This window comes from Mesocricetus auratus, unplaced genomic scaffold, assembly GCF_017639785.1.
Source record: "Mesocricetus auratus isolate SY011 unplaced genomic scaffold, BCM_Maur_2.0 Super-Scaffold_100007, whole genome shotgun sequence".
NCBI lineage: Eukaryota > Metazoa > Chordata > Mammalia > Rodentia > Cricetidae > Mesocricetus > Mesocricetus auratus.
The window spans coordinates 50,280,693-50,300,159 of NW_024429191.1; the positions used below are offsets into that span (position 1 = coordinate 50,280,693).

The following is a 19,467-nucleotide window of genomic DNA, read 5'->3' on the forward strand; positions in this document are numbered from 1 at the left end:
ATAAACAGAAAATTGCAAGAAGCAATGCAAACGCTGCAAGGGTTGAAAACTGAAATAGAGACACTAAAAAAAACACAATCTGAAGAAAGGCAGAAAATAGAAAAGCTGGACAAACAGTCAGGCACTACCAATACAAGCATTACCAACAGAATAGAAGAGATGGAAGAGAGAATCTCAAGTGTTGAAGATACATTAGGAGAAATGGATTTATCAACCAAAGAAAACCTTAAATCCAACAAATCCTTAACACAAAACATCCAGGAATTATGGGACACCATGAAAAGACCAAACCTAAGAATAATAGGTATAGAAGAAGGAGAAGAAATCCACCTCAAAGGGGCAGAAGGCATATTCAACAAAATCATAGAAGAAAACTTTCCCAACCTTAAGAAAGACATGCCAATGAAGGTACAAGAAGCCTACAGAACACCAAATAGAGTGGACCACAAAAAAAATCCCTCGCCACATAATAATCAAGACCCCAAACATACAGAATAAAGAAAGAATATTAAGAGCAGCTAAGGAAAAAGGTCAAGTAACATATAAAGGCAGACCTATCAGAATTACACCTGATTTCTCCATGGAAACTCTGAAAGCCAGAAGGTCCTGGATAGATATTCTACCTACACTAAGAGACCATGGATGCCAGCCCAGACTACTATACCCGGCAAAGCTCTCAATCACTATAGACGGAGAAAACAAGATATTCCATGACAAAACTAGATTCAACCAATATGTGTCCACTAACCCAGCCCTACAGAAAATTTTGGAAGGAAAACTCCAACCCAAGGAAGCTAACTACAACCAGAAAAACATAAGCATTAGAGAATCCCTCTCTACCAACAGCCAAAAGAACAAAGGGGTGAAATTCCACCCATAATTCCACCAACAACAACCATCGCAAATCGAAGAAGGATGAGCAATCAATGGTCGTTAATATCCCTCAATATTAACGGCCTTAACTCACCCATAAAAAGACACAGACTAGCAGAATGGATTCGAAGACAGAACCCTTCCTTCTGCTGCATACAAGAAACACACCTCACCCTCAAAGACAGACATTACTTGAGAGTTAAAGGTTGGGAAAAAATTTTTCAATCAAATGGACCCAAGAAACAAGCAGGGGTAGCAATCCTAATATCTAACAAACTAGACTTTAAAATAAAATCAATCAAAAGAGATGAAGGAGGTCATTACATACTCATCACAGGTGAAACCCACCAAGATGAAGTGTCTATCCTGAACATCTATGCCCCAAATACAAAGGCATCCACATTCGTTAAAGAAACATTATTAGAACTTAAATCTCATCTAAAGCCCCACACAGTTATAGTGGGAGATTTCAACACACCACTCTCACCACTAGACAAGAATACCAGACAGAAACTCAACAAAGAAGCAAAGGGTCTAATAGAAGTAATGACCCAACTGGGATTAACAGATATCTATAGAACATTTCATCCACATAAAAAAGAATATACCTTCTTCTCAACACCACATGGAACCTTCTCAAAAATCGACCACATACTTGGCAACATATCAAACCTCAGCAGCTACAAAAACATTGGAATAACTCCATGCATCTTATCAGACCACCATGCCTTAAAATTAGAATTCAACAACAACACAAATTGCAGAAAACCTACAAACTCATGGAAATTGAATAATGCTCAACTGCACCATCCCTGTGTCAAAGAGGAAATAAAAAAGAAATTAAAGACTTCCTCGAATTCAATGAGAATGAAGACACAACATACCCATTCCTATGGGACACTTTGAAAGCAGTGCTATGGGGAAGTTCATAGCACTAAGTGCTCACATGAAGAAACAGGAAAACAGTTATACCAGAGAATTAACATCACAGCTAAAAGCTCTAGAACACAAAGAAGCAAACTCCCCCAGGAGGAGTAGACGCCAGGAAATAATCAAACTGAGGGCTGAAATCAACAAAGTAGAAACCAGGAAAACAATACAAAGAATCAATGCAACGAAGAGTTGGTTCTTTGAGAAAATCAACAAGATAGACAAACCTTTGTCCAAACTTACCAAACAGCAGAGAGTGAACATGCAAATTAACAAAATCAGAAATGAAAAGGGGGACATAACAACAGACTCTGAGGAAATCCAGAGAATCATTAGGTCATACTTTGAAAACCTGTACTCCACAAAATTCGAAAATTTAAAGGAAATGGATGACTTCCTGGACAGCTATCATTTGCCAAAACTAAATCAAGAACAGATAAGCAACTTAAATAGACCTATAACCCCTATGGAAATAGAAGCTGTCATCAAAAGTCTCCCAACCAAAAAAAGTCCAGGTCCAGATGGCCTCAGTGCAGAATTCTACCACAAATTCAAAGAACAGCTTATACCAATTCTTCTCAAAGTGTTCCACACAATAGAAGCAGAAGGGTCTTTGCCAAACTCTTTCTATGAGGCTTCAATAACCTTGATCCCCAAGCCACACAAAGATACAACCAAGAAAGAGAACTTCAGACCAATATCCCTCATGAACATTGATGCAAAAATACTCAATAAAATACTGGCAAATCGGATCCAAGAACACATTAAAACAATCATTCACCACGATCAAGTAGGTTTCATCCCAGGGATGCAGGGATGGTTTAACATACGAAAATCCATCAACGTAATCCACCATATAAACAAGCTGAAAAACAAAAATCACATGATCATCTCACTAGATGCTGAAAAAGCCTTTGACAAAATCCAACACCCTTTCATGATAAAGGTCTTGGAGAGATCTGGGATAACAGGGACATACTTAAACATAATAAAAGCCATATACAGTAAACCAACAGCCAACATCAAACTAAATGGACAGAAACTCAACGCAATTCCTCTAAAATCAGGAACAAAACAAGGCTGTCCACTCTCTCCATACCTGTTCAACATGGTACTTGAAGTTCTAGCTATTGCCATACGACAACAAAGGGGGATCAAGGGGATACAAATTGGGAAGGAAGAAGTCAAACTTTCACTGTTTGCAGACGATATGATAGTTTACATCAATGACCCAAAGAACTCTACCAGGGAACTCTTACAGCTGATTAACACCTTCAGCAAAGTGGCAGGTTACAAGATCAACTCAAGAAAGTCAGTAGCCCTACTATATACAGATGATAAAAGGGCTGAAAAAGAAATCAGAGAAACATCACCCTTTACAATTGCCACAAACAACATAAAATACCTTGGGGTAACGCTAACCAAACAAGTGAAAGACCTGTATCGTAAGAACTTTGAATCTTTAAAGAAAGAAATTAAAGAAGCCCTCAGAAAATGGAAAGATCTCCCATGCTCTTGGATAGGTAGGATCAATGTAGTAAAAATGGCAATCCTGCCAAAAGCAATCTACAGATTCAATGCTATCCCCATTAAAATCCCAGCACAATTCTTCACAGACCTTGAAAGAACAATAATCAATTTTGTATGGAAAAACAAAAGACCCAGGATAGCCAAAACAACCCTGTTCAACAAGGCAACGTCCGGAGGCATCACTATCCCTGACCTCAAGCTCTATTATAGAGCTATAGTCCTGAAAACAGCTTGGTATTGGCACAAAAATAGACAGGCAGACCAATGGAATCGAATTGAAAATCCGGGTATTAACCCACACACGTACGAACATCTGATCTTTGACAAAGAAGCTAAAAATATACAATGGAATAAAGAAAGCATCTTCAACAAATGGTGCTGGCATAATTGGAGACTGGCATGTAGAAGAATGCGGATCGATCCATGTTTATCGCCATGCACAAAACTTAAGTCCAAATGGATCAAAGACCTCAACATAAATCCAGCCACACTGAACCTCTTAGAAGAGAAAGTGGGTGGTACCCTTGAACGAATTGGTACAGGAGACAGCTTCCTGAACATAACACCAGTAGCACAGACAGTGAGATCAACAATTAATAAATGGGACCTACTGAAACTGAGAAGCTTCTGTAAGGCAAAGGACACAATCAGCAAGACAAAAAGGCAGCCCACAGAATGGGAAAAATATTCACTAATCCCACATCTGACAGAGGGTTGATCTCCAAAATTTACAAAGAACTCAAGAAGCAAGTCTCCAAAACAGCAAAGGACCCAATTAAGAAGTGGGCTGCAGAACTAAATAGAGAGTTTTCAATAGAGGAGTCTAAAATGGCTGAGAGGCACTTGAGAAAGTGCTCAACATCCTTAGCCATCCGGGAAATGCAAATCAAAGCAACTCTGAGATACCATCTCACTCCTGTCAGAATGGCTAAAATCAAAAACACCAATGACAATTTATGCTGGAGAGGATGTGGTGAAAGGGGGACACTCCTCCATTGCTGGTGGGAGTGCCAACTGGTTCAGCCACTTTGGAAAGCAGTATGGAGATTCCTCAGAAAAATGGGAATAAACCTACCACAAGACCCAGCAACTCCACTCTTAGGCATATATCCAAAAGATGCCCATTCATATAACAAAGATGTCTGTTCCACTATGTTCATAGCAGCTTTATTTGTAATAGCCAGAACTTGGAAGCAACCTAGATGTCCCTCACCCGAAGAGTGGATAGAGAAAATGTGGTACATCTACACAATGGAGTACTATTCAGCAGAAAAAAATAATGGAATCATGAGATTCGCAGGCAAATGGATGACACTAGAAGAAACCATCCTGAGTGAGGTAACCCAGTCACAAAAAGAGAAACATGGCATGTACTCTCTCATATATGGATTTTAGACATAGATCTGGGGAGTGCCAGCCTACAATCCTATGGCCAGAGAGTCTGGGAAACAGAAACTTCATTTAGTGGCTGGTTAAGTACTGAGCTGAACTCAAGAAAGCCAGTATCAGAGAGGGAGGACTGATGATCAAAGGGATTAAGACTGGGCTGGTTTAACCCCCAGAAACAGCTGACCAGATAAAGGTTAACTCTTGAATCCCAGGCATCAGCCTGGGAACCCAGCATGGGACTGATCAAGACCCCCTGAATCTGGGTGTCAGTGAGGAGGCCTAGGTAATCTATTGAGCCTTGGACAGCAGATCAGTACCCATCCCAAGTATACACACGGACTCTGGACTCCCATAGAACAATGTGAGGTGCACTCTCACCCTGAACTCTTGGGGAAGGGTCTAGGCCCTGCCCTATATGAAATGACAGACTATGGACACCCCCATGGAGGGCCTCACCCTCCCTGGGGGAATGAGGGGATAACAGGGGGGGATGGGGGGAGGACACGGGAGGAGGGGAGGGAAAGGGAGAGGGACCTCGAACTGACTTGTGAAGCAACCTTGTTTCTTATCTAAATTTAAAATGGAAAATAAAAAATAATAATAATAAAAAAATAACACCAAATCGTGCTTGAACTAAGTATATAAAACTTTTGACTAGGGTCTTCTTATTTCCCATTTGTATACCTTCATCTGGGAATATCACAAATAAAGTCACGAAATTTACAGCAAAAAATATTAACTGCTTTGTGCAACCATTGTGACCTGTGGTTTCACCTTGTCAGCTGCAGCCTTATCCAATGCACCCCAGGAACCACCCTATGATCTCATTTTATTGGGAGGGAAAGAGGGAGGGAGGGAGGGAGGGAGAGACTTTAAGTGACCAAATTGTATATTGACTTTGTTAAGACATGTAGACACTGTTATGATACACAATGATGAAAAACAACCTGGGGAGGAAATGATTTATTTGGCTTACACTGGTGTGGTGCACATGGAAGAGCTGAAGAAGCCGGATGCTGGGGTCTGTGGACAACGGCAATAGTAATAGCAAAAGACACACCCACTCAAGGACTAAGCTTGCAAGTGATTTCCTAGCATACACTCAAAAAGTGTCTCTCCCAATCAGATGGGACTTACATGCTGGAAACACCCTCCAGACACGCCTCAAATGTACCTTACTAATATCTTACTCATCTTTCTCTCCAATCACGTAACAATTGAGCTTTGTTAGACATGAAAGGGAAAAAGATCTGGATGGAATACTGTTTTACTGTAGATACTCATAGATAATGCATTTCAGATAATCAGATATTTGATAACTAGCCACTCACAGCAGAGAAAGCTGGAATATGGGGGCTATTCAGCACCTCACAGAACAGTGGGAAGTTCTTACTTTTACATATTTTACAGGAGAGGATTATCTGAGATTAGACAGGAAGGAACTCTGGATGTAGCAGATTAGTAAAGGATAGTATATAATGCCTTAATTAGGAAGGTTAACCCTATTGTTCCACCCCACCCTGGGATGCTGCATGCTAGAAACCAGCATCTTAGAGAAACAGTGCTTAGTTGATCTCTCTAGCTTTTTGAGGAATCTTCACATTGATGACACTAGCAACTGAGCTCCCTCCAGCAGTGAGTAAGTGTTCCCTTCTTGGCCTTTCATGCTTCATCTTTTGGGAATTCTCTGCTTAGTTTCAGGCTTCATTTTAAAAATTGTGTTGTTTGTGTTCATGATGTTTACTTTGTGTGTGTGTGTTTTGGAAGGGTTGGTTTTTTATTTATTTTTAAGTTTAAATTTAGATTGGAAACAAGGTTGCTTTACAAGTCAGTTCCAGGTCCCTCTCTGTTTCCCTCCCCCTCCTCCAGTGCCCTCCCTCCAACCCCCCCCAATATCCCCTCCTTTCCCCCATGGAGGGTGAGGCCCTCCATGGGGGTGTCCATAGTCTGTCATTTCATCCAGGGCAGGGCCTAGACCCTCCCCCAAGAGTTCAGGGTGAGAGTGCATCTCATATTGTTGGATGAGAGTCCAAAGTCCATGTGTATACTCGGGATAAATACTGATCTACTGCCCAAGGCTCAATAGATTACCTAGGCCTCCTCACTGACACCCAGATTCAGGGGGTCTTGATCAGTCCCATGCTGGATTCCCAGGCATCATCCTGGGATTCAAGAGTTAACCCTTGTCAGGTCAGCTGTTTCTGGGGGGTTAAACCAGCCCAGTCTTAATCCCTTTGGTCATCAGTCCTCCCTCTCTGTTACTGGCTTTCTTGAGTTCAGCTCAGTGCTTAGCCGTGGGAGTCTGCCTCTGCCTCCATCAGCCACTGAATGAAGGTTCTGTTTCCCAGACTCTCTAGCCATGGGATTGTAGGCTGGCACTCCCCAGATCGATGTCTAAAATCCTTATATGAGAGAATACATGCCATGTTTCTCTTTTTGTGACTGGGTTACCTCACTCAGGATGGTTTCTTCTAGTGCCATCCTTTTGCCTGCAAATCTCAGGATTCCATTGGTTTTTTTTCTGCTGAATAGTACTCCATTGTGTAAATGTGCCACATTTTCTCTATCCACTCTTAGGTTGAGGGACATCTAGGTTGCCTCCAAGTTCTGGCTATTACAAATAATGCTGCTATGAACATAGTGGAACAGACATTCTTGTTGTATGAATGGGAAGGGTTGTTTTTTAGTTAATAATGTGATGTGATGGCTGTTGTCTCATTGTCTCAGGACTGGCATGTTCATTCATTAGCAGGAACTGAGTATCTGGGAAGATATTAGACTAATCACTTTATTCCTTTAGGATGGGAAATTATGGCATGGAAGTGTACCTCCCCCCACAGTGACATATTCCCTCCAACAAGGACAGACCTAGTCATTTTTCAGTACAGTCCCACTAACTGAAGAATCTCCGCTTTCCTTGCTAATTTATTAACTTGAATCCTCTCTCTCCTTCCTTCAGCTAATTTGGCTAGAAGTTTGTTAGACTTGCTGATCTTTTTAAAGAACAAAATTCATTGCATCATCTTTTTATTATTTTCTATTCAATTAATTTCAGTTCAGATTTATATTATCTGTTCCATCTACTTCTCTTGGATATCATTCATTCCTATCTTCCCAGGGCCTTCAGTTTCAACACTAAGTTATTAATTTGAGATTTCTCAACTTATTTTTATTTAAAAATTTTTAATATACTTACATTATTATTCCCCATTTATTCCTCCAGTTGCCTTTGTTGTTTCATTACTCCAATCCCTCCTGTCTTAGTTAGGTTTTTATTGCTGTGATAAACCACCATAAATAAAAACAATTGGGGAGGAAAGGATTCATTTCTGCTTAGAACTCTAAAGTTACACTCCGTCTCTGAGGAAGGGCAGAGCAGGAGACAGGAATGAAGCAGAGGACATGGAAGAGCATGGCTTCCTGGCTTGCTTCCCATGGCTTGTTCACCTTGCTTTCGTATACCATCCAATACACCTGGCTAGGGAGTAGCACCATTTACAATGAACTTGACCCTCCCACATCAATCAATAATTAAGAAAATGCTGTATAGACTTGCCTACAGGCTGATCTTATGGAGAAATGTTCTTAAGTAAGATTCACTCTTTACAGATTCATCTAGGTGTGTGTCAGACAAAACAACAACAACAACAAATTCATTCAGCACACCTCCGTGTCCTCCATTCCACCTCCTTTCAAATAAATAGCCTCTTTTTCTTTGATTATTATTGTTTTTTCTTTGGTGTAATTTTTGAGACTAGGTATGTATCACTATGTAGACCAGGCTGGCCTGAGCTCTTGGGGATCTACCTGTCTCTGCTTCCCAGGTGCTAGGATTAAAGGCGTTCTTATACTACCAATTTAGCAAAACACCTGAAGTCTCTAGAACAAAAAGAAGTAATCACACCCAAGAGGACTAGATGACAAGAAATAATCAAGCTGAGGGCTGAAATCAATGAAATAGAACAATGTAAAGAATCAATGAAACAAAGAGTTGGTTCTTTGAGAAAATCAACAAGATAGACAAATCCTTATCCAAATTAACTAAAAGACACAGAGAGGTGTCTGCCTCTGCTTCCATCAGTCACTGGATGAAGGTTCTAGGATGGCATATAAGGTAGTTGTCAAACAGCTAAACATTGAACTGAACTCCTGGAACTCAGTGACAGAGAGGGAGGAGTGATGAGCAAAGGGGTCAAGACTGGGCTGGTGAAACCCACAGAAACAGCTGACCTGAACAAGGGGGGAGTTCTCGGACCCCAGACTGATGGCTGGGAGGTCAGCATGGGGCTGATCCAGACCCCCTGAATATGGGTGTCACTGAGGAGGCCTGGACAATTTACAGGGCCTTGAGCAGCAGATCAGTATTTATCCCTGGCATACAAATGGACATTGGTATCCCCCACAATGAGGAATGCTCTCTCAGCCTGAACCCTTGGGGGAGGGCCTAGGCCCTGCCCTGAATGAAATGACAAACTTTGGATATCCCCCATGGAGGGCCTCACCCTCCCTGGGGAACAGAGTGGGGACTGGGTGGGGGACTGGTAGGGCTGGTGGGGGTGTGGGGGAGGAGGGGAGGGAAAGGGAGCTGGGATTGAAAAGAAAATAAAAAAATTATAAAAAGACACAGAGAGGATATCCAAATTAATAGGATAAGAAATAAGAGGGACCTAACGAGAGATACTGACTTAATTCAGAGAATCCTAAAGACATACCTTTAAAGTCTGTACACTACGTAATTGAAAAATCTAAATAATTTTCTTGATAGGTATCACTTACCAAAGTTAAAAATCTAGATCAGATAAACAATTTAAACAGACCTATAACCCCCTAGTGAAATAGAAACTAAGGATTCAGGCATTATGTTGGCCTGCCCCTGTCACCTGGCAGAATGCACTCAGGCAGTACTCTGGTCAGCCCAGGTGCAAAGGACCCCTTTATAAGAAAGACCACTGCCCACTTACATTCTTTTTCCACCTTCTTCTCTTTGCCTTCTCCTCTCTTCTCACTATTTCCTTGGGGAAGACCGGACTTTTCCTGTCTCCCTCTTCTCTTCTGTCCTCTGTCTCTGTGTCTCTTTACCTCTTCTCTCTCTCCCCCTTCCCTTTCTAATAAAAGTTCTCACCAAGTTCTGTCTGCCTGGCATGTTTGTCCCCCTGCCTTGGTCAACTTTGCCTGCCATGGAATCTGAAAAATGTTCCCCACAAGTATTATCATAACAGAAACAGTCATTGAAAGTCCCTCACCAAAAAAGCCCAGGGACAGATGGTTTTAGCACAGAATTACACCAGACTTACAAAGAAAAGTTAATGCCATCACTTTTCAAGTTATTCCACAAAACAAGAACAGAAGGACCACTTCCAGATTCAATTTATGAGGCCGCAGTCACCATGATACCCAGACCACACAAAGATTCAACAAAGAAAGAATTACAGGCCAATTTCCCTAATAAACATTCGTGCAAAAATAATAAAATGCTTGCAAACTGAATCACATCAAAAAGAGCATCCACAACAATCAAGTAGGCTTCATTCCAGAGATGTAGGGATGGTTCAACATATAAAATTCAGTAAATGTAGTACACCATATAAACAAAATGAAAGAAGAAATACACATGATCATTTCATTAGATTTTGTCTTTGACAAAATTCAATGCCCCTTCATGATAAAAGTCCTGGAGAGATCAGGTCTACAAGGGACATACCTAAAAATAATAAAGGCAATTTACAGTAAGCCTGTAGCCAACACGAACTTAAATGGAGAGAAACTCAGAGCATTTTACTAAAACCTGGAACAAGACAAAGCTGCAACTCTCTCCATATCTATTCAATACAGCACTTGAAGTTTTAGTTAGAGCAATAAGACAACTATACTTCCTGCCTGGCTACATCCTGTCTGGCCATTGGCCAAAACAACTTTATTCATCAACCAATGAGGGAAACATATATTCACAGCATACAGAAGGACATCTCTCATCAGGAAAGACACATGCACAAACATACACACACACACACACACACACACACACAGAGAGAGAGAGAGAGAGAGAGAGAGAGAGAGAGAGAGAGAGAGAGAGAGGTGGAGGAGGAGGAGGAGGAGGAGGAGGAAGAAGAAGAAGAAGAAGAAGAAGAAGAAGAAGAAGAAGAAGAAGAAGAAGAAGAAGAAGAAGTCTCTATCAAGTCTCTCCACTTGGAGATTGGGGAACCCTGAGGAAGAGGGGGAAGAAAGCTTGTAGGAGTCAGAGGAAATGAGGACACAAGATGGCCAAACAAATCAACTAAGCATGTCTCACAGAGACTGAAATGACATGCATGGGTCTGTACCAGGCCCTCTGCATATAGGCTGTTAGCTGTTGATTTTGTGGGACTCCTAGCTGTGGGAACAGGTATATCTTTGACTCTTTTGCTTGCTTTTGAGGCTCTTTCCCTTCTATTGGGTTGACTTGTCCAGCCTTGATATGAGGGTTTTTGCCTTGCCTAGTTGTGTCTTGTTTTGTCCTGTTTGGCTGTTGTCTCTTGGAGGTCTGCTATTTTCTGAAGAGGAAACAGAGGTAGTGAATCTGGGGGAGAAGGGAGGAGTGGGAACTAGGAGGAATGGGGCGGGAGGGAAACTAGTTTAGATGTAATGTGTAATAGAAGAAATTATTTTTAATACATAAAATAAAATCTAAAAAAGTCTAGTTTGTGTGTGTCCATGCACACGTGTGTGTGATATGAAGAACTAATATAAAATCAATAGATCTTACATCTTTCTTCCATGATTCCTTCCATGTATCTTCCTGATAGCAGACAAAAGCAATTTTAGGATTTTTTTTACAGTCACGACAAATTGCTTATTTTTATTATACTGTAACCACAAATGTTTTTTCTTGTTATTTTTTGTTTTCTTTTTTAATTTTAATTAGAAACAAGCTAGCTTCACATGTCAATCCCAGTTCCCCATGGTCCCAATCCACTTAGGAGATCCTGTCCCATTCCCCTTCTCTGGGGCACCATGCATATCTCCCTTGGGGTGCTCCCTGTTTCTCAGACTCTCTGGCAGTGGGATTGTAGGCTGGCACTCCCCTGATTTATGTCCAAAATCCATATAAGTACATACCCTGTTTCTCTTTTTGTGACTGGGTTACCTCACTCAGGATGGTTTCTTCTAGTGCCATCCATTTGCCTGGAAATTTCAAGATTCCATTGGATTTTTTTCCCACTGAGTAGCACTCCATTATGTAAATGGACCACATTTTCTCTATCCTCTTTTCAGCTGAGGGGCATCTAGGTTGCTTCCAGGTTCTGGCTATTACAAATAATGCTGCTATGAACATAGTGGAACAGACATCTTTTGGGTATTTGCCTAATAGTGGAATTGCTGGATCTTATGGTAAACTGATTCCTGTTTTTCAGAGTAATCTCCATAATGATTTCCAAAGTGGCTGTATGAGTTGACACTCCCACCAGCAGTGGAGGAGTGTTCCCCTTTCTCCACATCCTCTCCAGCATCAACTGTCAGATCTTAGCCATTCTGACAGGAGTAAGATGGTATCTCAGAGTTGTTTTGATTTGTATTCCCCTGATTGCTAGGAATGTTGAGCACTTTCTTAAGTGTCTCTCAGCCATTTTAGACTCCTCTGTTGAGAATTCTCTATTTAGTTCTGTATGCCATTTTTTTAATGGGATCTTTTGGTGTTTTGGAGACTTGATTTTTGAGTTCTTGGTAAATTTTGGAGATCAGTCCTCTGTCAGATGTGGAGTTAGTGAATATCTTTTCCCATTTTGTGGGCTGCCTTTTTGTCTTGTTGACAGTGTCTTTTGCCTCACAGAAGCTTCTCAGTTTTAGGAGGTCCCATTTATTAATTGTTGACATCAGTGTCTGTGCTACTGGTGTTATGTTCAAGAAACAGTCTCCTGTACCAATTTGTTCAAGGGTACCTCCCATTTTCTCTTCTAAGAAGTTCAGTGCGGCTGGATTTATGTTGAGGTCTTTGATCCATTTGGACTTAAGTGTTGTGCATGGTGAAAGGTATGGATCTATCTGCAGTACATGTCAGCATACAGTTATGCCAGCACCATCTGTTGAAGATGCTTTCTTTTTTTCATTGTAGCAATTTCAGGTTTATATAAACACGTTCTTTATAACTGACTTCCTTGCAATGAATTGGAATATAAATAGCACTCAGCATTTAATAAAATGTCAAATAGAAATAAGTTTAATTGTACAAGTATTAAATCTTTTTCTTTGAAATCTAATGTTAATTTTCAAGACTTTGAAACCTTAATACTGAGTGATCTGCAATGTTTGCAACATGTTTTCAATTGCTTTAACAGAATATTCCTTTTTACCTGGAAACAGACAAACTGTTTATTACACTAATCTCCAAAATAGCATATTTCATTTTGTCCTTTTTTGTTTTCCCACTTGCTTTTGGGTTGGAGCCAGCATGATCTGCAAACATGTCAACCCAAACAGTTCTTTTTATTTATTTATTTATTTTAATTTTAAATAGCTTGTTTTACATGTCAATCCCAGTTCCCTCTCCTTCCCTTCCTCCTGCACCCCCACCACCCCCCTTATTGCCTATTCCTTCTTGTATTTTTGTTGCTTAGTTTCTTGAATGCTTGAAGTTTTTAAGTGCACTCTGGCTATATTTGACTTTTCACATTCCTGACAGTTTAAGTGGTTGTGTGGCATAGTCACCATTAGCTGGTCTAAACAAAAGACTGCTCAGTAAGGCAAACTTCTGCAAGTTCTTCAGCAATTTGTTTCAGATAGTCAATTAGCCCTCAGCTGGCCTCCACATTTTTCTCTTAGACTTTCCAAATGTCAATCTTATGCCTTCTGGTGGCATTGCTAATTAGATCTTCTTGCTAAATGTGAGTGTACTTCATACCTTTCTATAGCTTCTGATTTCATGCCTGATAATCATTTGAGTCTGTGACTGCCAGGGAACTATCTTCTTAACTCCCCAAAAGATGAAACAAAGCTAAACCATCCCAACCACAGTCCAGGTCTGGCACCATTACCTGCTCATATATGGTCTACATATTACTCCAAATGTAGAAACGCTGAATTACCGGGCAGTGGTGGTGCTCGCCTTTTATTCCAGTACTCGGGAGGCAGAGGCAGAGGCAGGCAGATCTCTGTGAGTTTGAGACCAGCCTGGTCTATAAGAGCGAGTTGCAGGACAGCCTCCAAAGCCACAGAGAAACCCTGTCTCGAAAAACCAAAGAAAAAAAAGAAATGCTAGATTATTCTCCAACTACAAAATTTGTTCACTATTTCATGAGTTTTCTTTTCTCAGTGTTCTCATTTTATCTCACATTTCTTTCCAAAATCACACTGTAGTATAATACTCTGTGACCTTTACCATCTTTCTACAACCTATAGAATTTAACCTTTTTTGGACTTAACAGTTGGCAATTTTTTTTACCATTCTATAGGTTGTCACTTCATTGAGTTAACTGTTTCCTTGACTATGCAAGGGCTTTTCAATTTTGCATAATCTCATTTGCCAGTTATTGGGTGTTATCAAGACATCCCTTAACTATGTCTATATCTTGATATGTTTTGTCTGCTTTTTTCTAGTGTTTTTAGAATTTTGAGTAGATTTTGTAATAGGTGAAAGATATGAATGATTTTTTATTAGTTTCTCCAGCATCGTTTGTTGAAAGGCTTCACCCCCCCAACTTATGCTTCTGATACCTGTGTTAAATGGATTGGGCTGTGTCTTGTCCTTCCATTTCTTGATCTTCCATTCTATTCCTTTGTTTTGTGTGTTTGTACCAATGGAATGCTGCTTTTGTTACTGTGACCTTGTAGTATAGTTTGATCTCATAGATGATGATGCCTCCAGCATTGTTCTCTCTGTTTAGTATTGTTCTGGCTATATCAAGGTATTAATATGTTTCTATAAACTTTAAAGTAACTAGTTCTGTGAAGAATTTCAATACAATTTTGATAGGCATTGCATGAATCTGTAGATTAGATTTGGTAATATGATCATTTTTCCCTGCAAGATTAATTCCTCCAACCCACCTTGGGAGGTAATTCCATCTTCTATTATTTTCTTCTGTTTATTTCTTCAGCATTTTAAGTTTTAACTGTAGAAGTCGTTAACCTTTTTGGTTAGGTTTGCTCCTATGTATTTTTTCAAGCTGTGCATGAATTTTTTCATGATTTCTTTCTTGGCCAGTTTGTTATAGGTATATATATGAAACGCCTCTTGGCTTTTGTGTGTTGATTTTGTATCTTTTGACTTTGATGGAAGTGTTTATAAGACTTTAAAGCTTTCTAGTGGGGGATTTAGGGACTCTCAAATGAGAGATTGTGTCACCTGCAAATAGAAATAACGCGACTTGTTTATTTCCCTGTATCCCTTTCATTTCCTTTTCTTGCCTTCCTGTTCTAGCTCAGACTGAGTACCACACTGAACAAAAGCAGAGAGTATGAGCACTCTTGTCTCCTTTTTGATTTTAGAGGAAATATTTTCAAGCTTTTATCAGGTTTTATTTGTATAATTGTGGCTGTAGGTTTAGCATCTGGACCAGTGCTAGGCCACATCTAAGCAACATCTCAACATGTGGTGCATGACCCCTTTGGGGACATATATCAGATATCCTGCATGCTAGATATCTTTGATTTGTAACAGTAGCAACATTACAATTAAGTATAACAGAGGTAAAATTACAGCTATTAAGTAGCAAAAACAATTTTATTGTTGGGGTCACCACAACATGAGGAACTGTTTTAAAGTGTTGTAACATTTGGAGGGTTGAGAACCACAGCTCCAGAGTGTAACTTCCATTATGTTGAGAGATGTTCCTTATATTCCTGGTTCTTCAGACCTTTCCTTATGATGCCATACTGAACTCTGTCAGATGACTTTGGGGCAGGGAAATAGTCATGTTTTCTGTCCTTAAGTCTCTGGGCTGTATTTATTTTTTGCAAATGTCAAGCTATCTGTGCATTCTGAGAATGAAACAAGCTTGGTTGCGGTATCTTACAATCTTAATGTGTTTTCAAACTTGCTTTGTAAATATTTTATTGATAATATTTGTGCCTTGTGTTCATTGTGGAAATTGATGTATAGTTTTCTTTTTGTTGTTGTCAGGTTCTTATTATGTTTTGACATTAGAGTAAAGCTGGCTTTGTAAAATGAATTTGGTACTGTTCTTTTCCTTCCTGTTTTGTGAAACATATCAACAAGTGAAATCTGGGATTGTGATACCTCCAGAAGCTCCATTACTGTTCAGGATTATTTTTTTCTATCTTGATGGTTTTGTGTTTCAGTATGGAAATTAATATTAGTTTTGCCAATTTCTGTAAAGAATCATATTGGAATTTTGATGGATATTGTGTAGATTGCTTTGTGTAGGATGGACATTTCCACAGTATTAATTCTTCTGTTCCATGAGCAAGTAAGTTCTTTCCATCTTCTTCTATCTTCTTTAACTTATTTCTCTGGTGTCTTTAAGTTTTCATTGTACAAGTATTTAATTCCCTTGTTATAGTTAGTATTTATTCTAAAACATTTTAATTTTAAGACTCCTGTCAATGAGATTGTTTCCCTAATTTCTTCCTCGGTGAATATGTTGTTGGTGTATAGGGAGGCTATTGATTTTGTTTGGTAGTTTCCTATCCTGCCACTTTGCTGAATGTGTTTGCCAACTGTCAGAGTTTTCTGGTGGAGTCTTTAGGGCCTTTTATGTACAGAATCATATCATCTGCAAATAAGAACATTTGGCGGCTTTTACTATTTGTAACTCCTTTATGTCCTTGTTTTACTGGTCCAGCTAAGACTCCAAGAACCATATTGAACAGGAGTGGAGAAAATGGACGTCCTTGCCTTATTCTTGATTTTAGAGGAAGTGCTGTGATTTTATCTCCATTTAACATGAAGTTGACTATGAGTCTTTTGTTTTATGCTGAGATACAGCTCTAGTATCACTAGATTCTCTAGGACTTCCGTCATCAAGTGATGCTAGACTTTCTTAGAGACCTTTTCTGTATCTAGTACGTTGACCATGTGATTTCTATCCTTCAGTGTATTTTTGTGGTAAATTACATCTATTGTTTTCCTTTTACTTATATTGAACCATTACTATACCTCTGGGATGAAGCTGACTTGATCATGACTGATGAACTTTTTGATGTGTTCTTGAATTCACATTGTAAGTATTTTATTGGGAGCTTTTGTTTTTACATTCATCAGAAAGATTAGAGAAGTATTTTCCTTTTTCTTTGATTTTTTATTTGGTTTTGGTAGAGGGGCAATATTGATTTAGTAAAAACAATTTGAACATTTGTACTTTATGGAATAATTTCAGCTACTTTTCTATCACTGTGACAAAACAGAATGGCCAAGGTAACTTATAAATAAAACAAGACATATAACTTGGGGGCTTATGGTTCCAGAGTGCTAGACTTCATAAACATCATGGCTGGAAGTGTGGCAGTGGGCAGGCAGGCCTGATGCTGAGAGCTTACATCTGATTCACAAGCATGAGACAGAGAGTTAACTGGGCTGGAGTGGGCTTTTGAAATCTAAAAGTGACACACCTCTTCCAGTAAGCACACCCCTCCCAACCCTTCCCAAACAGTTCCACCAGCTGGGCCCTCCTGGCAGCAGTGTTTTGTCTCACACAGATCTCACAGGGAGGATTTCTAAAATGGTGGCTAGGGCTTTCCAGGTCCTCTGTGCACAGCCTGCTCATCCGACCCCTGAGGATCTGAGTTCATCTATGCAGTGAATTTCAAAAGTGTGAGCAAGAAGCCACCCAGTCCCAGGAACTTTTCGATTGCTCAGTTTTGGTTGACACATAGTGGATGTTCCCAGGCCACAGATATTGGCCCCATGTTGGGGGGACTGAGAAATTTTTGGTCTGGAAAACTATACTCATGGGTCAGGAATTAGAAGAGCTTGGTTAAAGAGCAAGGAGGTAGTCCTTTGTGGGAAGGGGGAGGAAAGAAAAGATTAGCTACTAGACATCCATCTTACTCCAGGCAGTTCCTGGATGGAGCTCTTCACACCGCCTCACTAAATTTCATTTTAACTAAGTTACTGGTTGAGTGAGTGAGTGCATGTGTGGGTACCATAATGTGCCTGTGGAGGTCAGAGGATCACTTTCAGGAGCCGCTTCTCACCTTCCACCTTGATGAGGTCTCCATTTCCCATTTCCCCATAGGAGTTCTGGGATAACAAATGCATACTGCATTATCCAGCATTTAATGTGGGCTCTGGGGATTGAACTCAGGTCATTCGCATGTGTTGCAAATGCCCTTACCTGCTGAGCCATTTTCCTGCATGCCTCTGCTGTTTTTCTAAAAGATTTGGATCATGACCCTTCTCACTGTGCCTGGTCCAGCCATCTTCCAGTATTTCTGCTCCAGCGCCCTAACCCTCCCTGATGTTGCTGCTCTGTCTTTGATTAATCTTATGGTCAGAACCAGTTCAGGTCACTGTAGCCAAGCTCTCAATTGTTTCCCATCTCAATGAAATTCCTCCCAGAGGCTCACCAGGCATGTGACACGGTGCCATCCCCCCACCCCACCCTGCCTCTTTCCATTATTCCATCCTACCTCATTTTCTTCACTGTGCCTTGATCCTCTTGGTCATCCAATCCGTGACCACACCAAGAACACACTCAGTTCAGGGCTCTTGCTCTGACTCTGCCACTCTCTTGGAATGACTGCCCAGGTTGTCAGAGTCTTGCTCTGTGGCCCTCTTACAAAGCAGCGTGTCTAGAACTTTACCTCACTTTGATTTTTATGCATGACATTTTTTTCTTTGTGTTCTGTATTCAGATATCATACAAGCTTGTTTTTCTGGTTGTCATGTTCCCCTTGGCTGAGAAGGTGCACAGAGCATCAGAACTGAGATGCTCTCAGATCTTTACGTTTCATCCTTCTACGCAGATATGCAATGTGGCCAATAGATGGCACTCGAGTACTTTCTATGTATTGAATTCTCTTTTTCCTTTCTCCATTTTTTAAATTTAAATTAGAACCAAGCTTGTTTTACATGTCAATCCCAGTTCACTCTCCCATGTCTGTCATATCATTTGCAGCAGGGCATAGACCCTCCCCCATGTGTCTCTCTATGTGGAATGGGCTCCCAAAGTCCATTGGTATGCTAGGGATAAATACTGATCTACTACCAAAGGCCCCATAGATTGCCGAGGCCTCTTCACTGACACCCACGTTCAGGGGGTCTGGATCAGTTCTATGCTGGTTTCCAAGCTATCAATCTGGGATCGATGCGCTCCCCCTTGTTCATGGATCAAAGACCTCAACATAAATCCAGCCACACTGACCCTCTTAGAAGAGAAAGTGGGAGGTACCCTTGAATGAATTGGTACAGGAGACTGTTTCCTGAACATAACACCAGTAGCACAGGCACTGAGATTGACAATTAATAAATGGGACCTCCTGAAACTGAGAAGCTTATGTAAGGCAAAGGACACAGTCAACAAGACAAAAAGGTAGCCCACAGAATGGGAAAATATACTCACCAACCCCACATCTGACAGAGGACTAATTTCCAAAATTTATAAAGAACTCAAGAAGCAAGTCTCCAAAACACCAAAAGATCCCATTAAAAAATGGCATACAGAACTAAATAGAGAATTCTCAATAGAGGAGTATAAGTGCTCAACTTAAGAATGTGCTCAACATCCTTAGCCATCAGGGAAATGCAAATCAAAATGACTCTGAGATACCATCTTACTCCTGTCAGAATGGCTAAAATAAAATACACCAATG

General features: G+C 40.3%; 1 protein-coding gene across 1 annotated transcript in view; it reads right to left on the reverse strand.

Moving 5' to 3' along the window:
* Positions 1–17,914, reverse strand: part of Nlrp1 (NLR family pyrin domain containing 1) — a 122,916-nt gene extending 105,002 nt beyond the window's left edge. Inside the window, 1 exon segment of the mRNA XM_040748048.1 lies at positions 17,851–17,914. Within this exon segment, the coding sequence (XP_040603982.1) occupies positions 17,851–17,914 (64 nt within the window).
* Between the last annotated feature and the right edge of the window lie 1,553 nt (positions 17,915–19,467).